The following is a 9262-nucleotide window of genomic DNA, read 5'->3' on the forward strand; positions in this document are numbered from 1 at the left end:
GCACCATGAAAGCACTGATGTTGCAGTGACTCTGATCTGATCATATGACCAGACAAAGACAAGGGAGTTCAAAAAGGATCAACCAGCTCCACCCTCCTCGACACAGTTTGAATCTGTCAACATCCCCTTAAAGTTCCTGTGTGCTGTCAAACAAGGTAAAGATATATTACCCAATGTGAGACAACAAACAAAGTGGTAATTACTATATGTAGTTTTGTGATAGTCTACTCTATCTAAACTGTAGGTCAATAATAATGGTAGGAGATAAAGAAGCCATTTTCCTCAGAGCCAAATAAACATGACACACTGACCAAACTGAAAAAGAGAACTTTGTTTTACTGTGTCATACAGTAAATGTAAAAATACATCATACAGACCTAAAATACCTTCAACAATATAATACCATGTAATACATGATATCAATTCCATTTTAGCATTTATACCTGTATCCTCCATCTATTGAAGATAAGCCTGTAAGCTTTTAGTGTAAACAGTTAAACAAGTCCCAACACTGTGGACCCAGCATGTTTGTCTGAACATGGTTTGTTAGCATCGCCTCACAGAGCCGCCGCTGTGACACGTGATTGGCTCGCCAGTGCTCGCGCTCGCTCCGCCCGGCGCCACATCACTACCATGGGAACACTGAGCAGGAATTCCGGCTATGAGCCGATGACAGCGTCGCCGATGGGGCAACACCGACGATGATCACCCCTCTGGCGTTACAGATGCGAGCAACTTGGCGACAGAGTATCCGCAGACACGCACACAGCTGTTTGGGCCACCGGCTTGTGTCAGACTTTACAGGCGGTGGATGAAGCCCGTGATGCTCCGAATTGGACCGGTGCCTATTTCTCCCTTCGAACTACTCGCGGAGATCAACTAGACTATCGCTTCCTGTTGCTGAAGAGTTTTTATATTTAAAAAAAAGAAGAAGAAGATGGATTTGTTGGAGTTGCTGCCTTTGGACGAGCTGTCCCACGGACTTGCAAACTTGTCCATGTTTCCATACTTCGACATGGCGCACTACATCGTGTCAATCATGGCTCTGAGGGAGCAGCCAGGTAAGATAAGTGGCTGACGCAAAGTTCACGCGCGTGATAACATGGCACGCCTTTTGCAGGTTTCATCAAGTTATTTTGCACAAGTTTTGGCAAGAGTTTGTCCCGGTGAAACTTCCACAAATATGCCTCATGATGTCCCGGTGTTTCAAGAACAACACCAGAATGCCACGCAAGCACTGGGGAAGTTAGTGGGCTGTATTTTAAAGTGAAAACATCTCAAATCAGTTTTTATTTGTGCATATAATTTCGATCTACTTCTGTTGTGTTCTTTCTTGTTATAAGGACATTCAACATACATTCATACTATTAGTCTTAGTGTTGTTAGAAGCTACATTTAAAAGCTTATTTATTTGTTTATTGACTGTTGTTTCTATTATTTCGTCCACCCCACATATCACCGCCCTGGTAAGGAGTGTAGTCTAAATAATAAACAATTATATTAAGTTAAACAGCCCAAACTACATGTACTGCTCTAAAAGTTAATCTAACCACTCGTATAAAAGGTCACAAAAACTAAACAGATAGTAAAAGAAAGATGTGCCAGATAATGGGACGCACTGCTATTCTGCCGTAATGAGTTGATAAATAAATGTAACTTTAAAGCACACACTGCTGCTGAGTAACAGTTGATTGTATATCCGCTCAGACCAAAGGCCGGCGCTGAGCCAGTATGTTATGTGACTGAGATAAAGTGTACAGGGACAGGTGGACTTTAACTGCAAATAGAGTCGACTTTCCACTCACACAACTTACAAGAACACACACGCAGTCCATTGTAGTCCCGCTGCTGTGACTCTACGGTCTATTTATGAACTTGCCTCGCAAAGCATCTGAGCTCCCGTGACCTTTTAACCCGTAGTCCCCTGCTCCCATCCATCCATCTATCTGTAGCTGAGAGACAGATGCACACAGAGGGAAAATACAGAGAAACAACATGCCAGAGGTCAGCAAACGCAACACGAAATCCTCATAACGGAGAGGATAGCAAAGGGAATTCAATAAAACCCGAATAAAGAAGACATTTAACACTCAGGGAGCAAGCTGAAGTTCTTGTTTTTCCCCAAAGAATTAAAGGAATGCCGTAAACCACTCTCAACCCGCCCGTTCTTTTCTCTTTCCTATATGTTAACTCTTCTCCACCAGCCTGAGGATTTAAAACGCGCTCGCCAGGTCTCTCTACATTTCCATGACACCATCTGTGCAGTTTACTGCGGAGTTATTTTAAACATTGCTGTGAGTGGATTGTATCGGACAGTCGATCAGCGGGTCCCTCTTCAAGGCCGAAAATAACCGGGGATAGGCCACTTTGTTTCTTCTCTAGTTCTCCAGTTTCAAGAGTGAGGAGGAATGTCTGAGGAGGAATGTCTTATTTATGCGCAAGTGTGTGTATGGTGGGAGGGATGCCGTCCTGGTTGTTGATCAGGCTGCAGCAGCAACAACTGAACTGTTTCTCAGCTGCAAGACTCGTCTCCTTTTCCTTTGAGTTCGATTTGTGAAAGATCTGGACTTAAACTAATAGACACTGAATATACTAAGATACTTTTTCCTCTCAGAAAAAAGAGGAATTTAAAAAAAACAACAACAACCAGTATGACATGTTGCATCTGTGGTGTTCTTGGCCTGTATTCGCCAAATTTGACTTGCAAATGTGTTTCCTTAAACGCAAACCAGCAAACAGGATCTTGATCTGGTAAGGGTGCGTTTGTAGCCCAGCAGGTCAGAGCAGTCCAAACAGAGTGACATATTTCAGTGTAAAATGTAAACAAAGCATTATTTATTTTTTTGTCAGGCTCTGACACTTAGCAGTTTGTTTCACTCTGGAACTAAAAGGGATGACACAGTGACCCTGTTGACTATGTAAGCCATGTGCTGCACCCTGTGAACTGAGTGCTGCAACTGCGATAAGACCAACAGCACTGATACTGAGCATTTATCTCATGTAACCCTCTCACAGGAGGAAGGGACTCTTTGGGTGCTTTTTCTCCCCCTAAACTTCCTCCTCTTGTAACTGTGGCAGCTAGTTTTTAAACCAGAAATGTCCATTACATCAGACACACAAAGGAAAAAAAAAAACTGTCTCGTTGTGTCATCGCTGCAAAACTGAAATCACACACACGAAAATAACTAGAATTTGTTAACACTGACACTTCACTGTGCTTTTGATGCTGCAGTTGCATGCAGTAACCACTCGGAGCTGAAGCCATATTGCACTCGCTCGCACTACTATTCTTTCTGGTATATAGCAGAGTTTTTTCAGAACTGTGAGGGGCGCCTACCCACGGGGGCGTGGGAGAGCTTAAAGGGGGGATGGGGGGGATGAAGGGACAGACGTGAGGTCAGGACACTGAACCGAAGGAGACAGGTGCATACCGGCGTTCTAAAAACAGGAAGTTGGTTACTTTAGGCCCACTCACTAACACCGTCAGTGGTTGGAGCAGCAGCAGTGTCTGTGAAACACAGCGGATGAGGAATTTTAAAAGGTACTATAAAACTCTTAGTGCCTGATTTTTGCATGTAAACTACTGACTCATAACTCAGACTTAATAGACATATTTGTTCAGTGTGACGTACACTTCCCAAGGATATAATTCTCTCAGAATAAATCAATAGTACAAACAAATAAACACTCAGACATCTACTTATGACTCATTGAAAAAAAAAAAAAGCGCCCCTTTATATCTCCAGAACTTGCATTCGAATCATCACGTTTTTAAGTTTTCTTCAGTATTAAAGTAATCCTGGAATAGCTGTCTGTACATTCATGGGTACGCTGCAAACAGGAAATGCCAACAGCTAATTCAACATACTTTAAATTATGCTATTTGCCAAAATGTAAACAAATATACAAATGGAGAGGGAGTTGTAACCCACAGCTGACTTACTTACTCCATGGCACCATTATACTTCTTGCTTACATCACTCAAAGCCAACAGGTTATGGGAATAGTATTTCCATAACTTAAAGCATGGTTATCCCTTATTCCATTGTTGTATTGCATTGTTGTTTTTTTAAAGTGGTGAATTCCACCGCTTGTCTATTATTTCCATATTCTTTGAGTGTGGGCAAAGTTTAAAAAGTGAGCCGAGCAGACAGAATCCTCTGGGAGTCTGCAGAGGAGGCAGATAGAGTTATAAATCCTCCTGGTCTACCGATCTCTCTCCAGGAGTCTATAATCTGTCTGTAATCCTCAGATTACCAGTATGGTCCTGTGTGTGGCCATATAGTGACTCTGGGCAGGTGGTTCAGTGTCGACTTAGCGTTACCCGTCTGGAGTTTAGTCAAACAGGAATATTCTAGTGTACGTCGGCGGCACTAATTCTGGTAGAGCCGGACGAGTCGGTTTTAGATAATATTGGACCATCTCTGCAAAGGTCAATAGAGTTATATAAACACATCTCAATCTTTGGCTGGATAATAGTAACACCAGACCTTCCTTCCATAGCGCAGACTTACAGTAAGAACATCAGTATCCTAATACACAGCAGTTCACGTGCTATTTCAGTTGCCTAAAACTCGTGATGTTGCAGTAGTTGGCGTGTAAATGGGTTCAGGGGAGAAAAAGGAATACAGAGTTCTTTTTAAATGGTGGAAACACAGAAGGAGCATTGATCAAATAAATGCCGTGCCTCTGCACTTTGAACTACGCAATAATGTTACTGTGCTTGGCAGACCTCCCTCTGACTAGTTAATATTAACACAGTTACAGGGATTGGGAGACTCGTGCGTCACACAGGGAAGAGACCAACGTGTTAAACTCCACTTCTTCTTTAAAACACTTGTGTGTTAAATTTAAAATGTGTTTCTACAACAACACTGGAATTCACAAATTACCTTTTGGGCTGGACTAAATGTTACTTGTATCCACAAAGCTCATCTCTTAGGCATTATTACTGTCATCACATAAATCCCTCCACTATAATAAAGACTATATTTAATGCTTATTGTGGTAAACATGCAACAGTGATTGCAGGGGTGTTCCCATGCTTTTAAAAGACCCAGTAGGAATGCTAATACCTTATGTATTGGAAATGTACCACGTATATGGGACTCGGGGAGATCCACGTCACAGCCATCCTGCTGACGAGTATGCTTCTGTTCTTGTGCAGGTGTTCTTGAGGTCTCCAGAGTCAGCCCCTTAGCCTGCTGGTTCAGCTCCATGCTCTTCTGTTTTGGTGGAGCCGTGCTGTCTGCCATCATGCTGGCCGAGCCCGCGGTGGCACCTTTGTCCAACAGCACCGGTGTTCTGCTTGCGTCGATCACCTGGTAAATATACCTTGAAACAGAGTATAGAGCAAAGAGCAAAGAGGAGGGGGAGCAGACAGTTTGCAGGGTTAGAGAGAGGCCCTCTGCAACGTTTGTGAAGAAATGTGCAACTACTTAATTTCCTGTTAAGGGAGCATGACATGTGGGAGAGATTGAATGAAACAGAGAGGCTGTTGTCAAGTTCCCACCTCTTAATATGAAGCCTATGGTACCCTCTACTGGTGGCACATATTATTACACTCTCCTCAAAAGAAGTACACAGCACCCTCTGCTGGTGGTACTTGACAGAAACATGCAGGTGATACTGTCAACGTGTTTAATGAACACGTAGTTGACACACAGCAGGTACCTGAGGTGTGTGTGTGTGTGTGTGTGTGTGTGTGTGTGTGTGTGTGTGTGTGTGTGTGTGTGTGTGTGTGTGTGTGTGTGTGTGTGTGTGTGTGTGTGTGTGTGTGTGTGTGTGTGTGTGTGTGTGTGTGTGTGTGTCTCTACAGGTACCTAGTGTTTTACTGCCCCATGGACCTGGTGTACTGTTGCTCTGCCCTGCTGCCTCTCAGGCTGGTGCTGTCGGTGATGAAGGAAGTGACCAGGACGTGGAAGGTGCTTGGGGGGGTGACCCAGGCACACAGCAAATACAAAGACAGCCTGCTGGTTATGATTGCCATTGGGTGGGCTAAAGGTCGGTAGCTGACGGTGCATGCAGAAGGATTCTTCAATGGATTATTTATATGAATATCCATCTGTATCAAGCATACGTTTCTTTTCTTTTCTTACCCCCACTAGGTGCTGGAGGAGGTCTGATAAGTAACTTTGAGCAGCTTGTTCGAGGTGTATGGAAACCAGAGACTAATGAGCTCCTAAAGATGTCTTAGTAAGTCTTCTGCAGGACTCTTATAAGCACAGAATCACTGATATATCGATAAAACTACATTTTCAATGAAATCACTGAGAGTGTATTGTGTTGCATTTAGTATAAATGTTAAACTGAGAGGAATAGTTTGACATTTTGGGAAATGTGTTTATTTAAGAAATGAATTTCTTTGCCTGACAAGAAATAGTCTGGCACACAACCCCTCATGTAAAAAGAACTTGTCATTTTTACACTGCATAGATTAAACAAACAAGATACAACATGTTGTTTTTTGACCTTTTAGAGTTTCTGGTAAGCAAATAATATAAGATGATTGGCTCATGGTTGTACCTTTTTATATTTACCTTATAGACATGACAGTGGTATTGATATTCTCATCTACCGAACAAGACAATTTTCTAAAACGCTTAACAAATCTGGGGATACAGTGATCACCCTCACTATTTATTGATTTTGATCATATATTATATCATAACCATTCTCTCATTGCATGTCTGTTCAGCCCCACCAAGATCACCCTGATCGGAGCGGTGCTGTTTGCTCTGCAGCAGACCCACTACCTGCCTCTCAAGACGCACCACCTGATGCTCATCTACACCGTCTTCACCGTCGTCAACAAGGTCAGTCTGTAGCTCATACCCGAAACCGTGACCGTGAGAATAAACGCCCACGGTGCTAGCGATTCAGATGCAGAACAGTAAGGCACGTTTTGGGCAATTTGCTTACCGATGACGCATACAAAAATTATTTCATACCATTCTTAGTTTATTATTTGATCTTAACTCGGGTATGTAAAATGTTTTGGTGCCGTGGATCCCTCCAAATCTGTGGCGTCCTGTCTTCTAAATGACCTTTCTCCCTCTGCTTTTTTGAAGTTTGAGCTGTGGTGACTCGCATTAGCTCGGTGTTACCCGCAGGGCTGGTGCTTTTGCATCATTTTCATCAGCTTGCATCATCCTCTCTCTTCTTTGGGAAACTTGTGCTCTTGACTGAGACACAGATAAATCTACCGTGTCTTCTTTCAACTCCCATTCTTTTAGCTCTCATCGTCTCTGATCTGTCGAATTATCGCAGAGGCATTTCATCAGATTTAAAGTCTTGCGTCCAAATCTTCTATTTATTAGTTTGTGATCCTGATGATGCAGATCATCCCCTAATTACTTCAGTGAAAAGTGACAAATTACATACAGCTGACACTTCTCTGTAGGTTCATCACCACAAGCAAGTCCTTTTACATACAAGTAGTCATGTGATCCATTGTTAATTGGAATATAGTGATTCTAGCTGCTGCTATAGTTCGGAAATGATTCAATTCTAAACCCAATAAGACATTTTGTTTCTGTTTTGACACATTTGTCTTTTTCTTTAGTCGAGGATGATGCTGACAGGCTCCTCCTCCTCACCATTCGCCGCCATCGAGTCGGCCGTCTACAAGACCCTCTTCGCCGGCCACTCCCCTTATGATGCCCTAACCGGCGAGGTACAGAAAGCGTGCGGCGATCACGGTGCAACCAACGGGACGACCGCCACCGCCATCGCCGGAACCAAAGAGATTGGTGAGAATGGAGCAGCGCGGAAAACTACCCCGGTTTCTCGTGTCAAGGGTCAGAGTGCATCGCTCAAAGCCAAAGAGAAGTCAGAGAACGCGGACACAACAAACTGCAAGAAGATAAACTAGTCGGCCTCCGCCCCATAGCGCCTTTTCACCTCTAAGCAGGGTTGTGGAGTCATTTCTGATTCACATTTGTCACGTCAGTTCTCAAACTGTGTTATTTTTCTTTTATCAAGACATACGTTTTTGTTCCGTCCAAATAATATTTCTCTTATTCATTACTTACAATGCAATTTAAATCCGACTGCTGAAATAGCATTTCAAAAAGAGCCGACTCCAACCAACCCTGCACCTTACTGTGGGATAATCACCCCGTCCTTAAACTACTGTGATATTTATGCTGTTGGATGTGAAAATCATATATCCTTGGGCTGATTGCACACTTGTAGTACAACGTGTAGCTTAATTTTTAATATATATATATATATATTTATAATGAGTGAAAACTGTTGATGTTATCCTTGGGTTTTGGGATCAGTGCACCTGCTGATCTATGAATGTCTGTTTACTGCTTCATGTAAATGCTATATTTCATACTCTTATGAAACACTTTTTTAAAGAGTTTATATTCTATAACACTCAGATATTGTATTCTATTTATACTAAATAATTGCACTCTTGAATGAACATTTTCAAAACGGAAGACAATTTTTATTGTATTCTGTTTCTTTGGTGAATGCTTTGAATTGCGCGTAAAAGCATGAGAATAAACGGGTTAAAGGCACTATAAAATGGGTTTTGTGATTTCTAGTCGCTCCGCTTTATCGGACGGATTCATGCGGTTCAGTGACCATGGACCCAACTCAATATTGCCTCACTTTAAAGCACCAAACAGATCATTAGTCACATTTGAACATGTTTAAGTCCCTGACAGAAAGCCCCTAATTAATACGGAATCAAACATCATGTAGCCATCTTAGCACATTAGTTCACACTATAATTTGTCAAATGTTAACCGGTATCTTAATTAGCTGCTGGTGAGTTGATAAAAAGCAGAGCAGCGTCCAGAAGTAACCTCATAGGCTGAAACATTGCATCAGTGTAACATCAGCACCTGATTGATACCTCAGCCTCTTTAAAAAGCTGCTAGAGAGAGAGCCCCCAAATCCCCCCCAATTCTCATCTATGTAACCTCAGACAGCAGAAAACCCCCCTGTGAATACAAATTAAGAACAGATGAGGGAGGGAGGGGGGGGGGGGGGGGGGGTGTTGAAGAGATAAGAGAAGACGATCAAAAGCGATTCCGGCTGAGATGTACCTGCCTTTGAAACGTCTCAAGTCCACAGATGTCAGACGTGTGCATGTCAGTAACAGGCTTGCATCTGAAAGTGTTTGCTGCAAAACTGCTCAGTATTAGCATGTGTGTGCGTGCGTGTGTGCGTTGATCTTCCTGACTCTAATGGCAAACTATGTGACCTGGAAAACTGAAAGACACGTTAATAAGCCATTGTTTTC

General features: G+C 42.7%; 1 protein-coding gene across 1 annotated transcript; it reads left to right on the plus strand.

Moving 5' to 3' along the window:
* Positions 1 to 618: 618 nt before the first annotated feature.
* tmem38b (transmembrane protein 38B) lies at positions 619 to 8539 on the plus strand. The gene is made up of 6 exons (XM_076087151.1): positions 619 to 1061; positions 5168 to 5324; positions 5819 to 6003; positions 6108 to 6195; positions 6698 to 6815; positions 7565 to 8539. Exons 1-6 carry the CDS (start codon positions 938 to 940, stop codon positions 7871 to 7873), a joined length of 981 nt encoding a protein of 326 aa, XP_075943266.1. The 5' UTR covers positions 619 to 937; the 3' UTR covers positions 7874 to 8539.
* Positions 8540 to 9262: the final 723 nt, after the last annotated feature.

This window comes from Anarhichas minor, unplaced genomic scaffold, assembly GCF_050575085.1.
Source record: "Anarhichas minor isolate MPS153535 unplaced genomic scaffold, ASM5057508v1 ptg000002l, whole genome shotgun sequence".
NCBI classification, from domain to species: domain Eukaryota; kingdom Metazoa; phylum Chordata; class Actinopteri; order Perciformes; family Anarhichadidae; genus Anarhichas; species Anarhichas minor.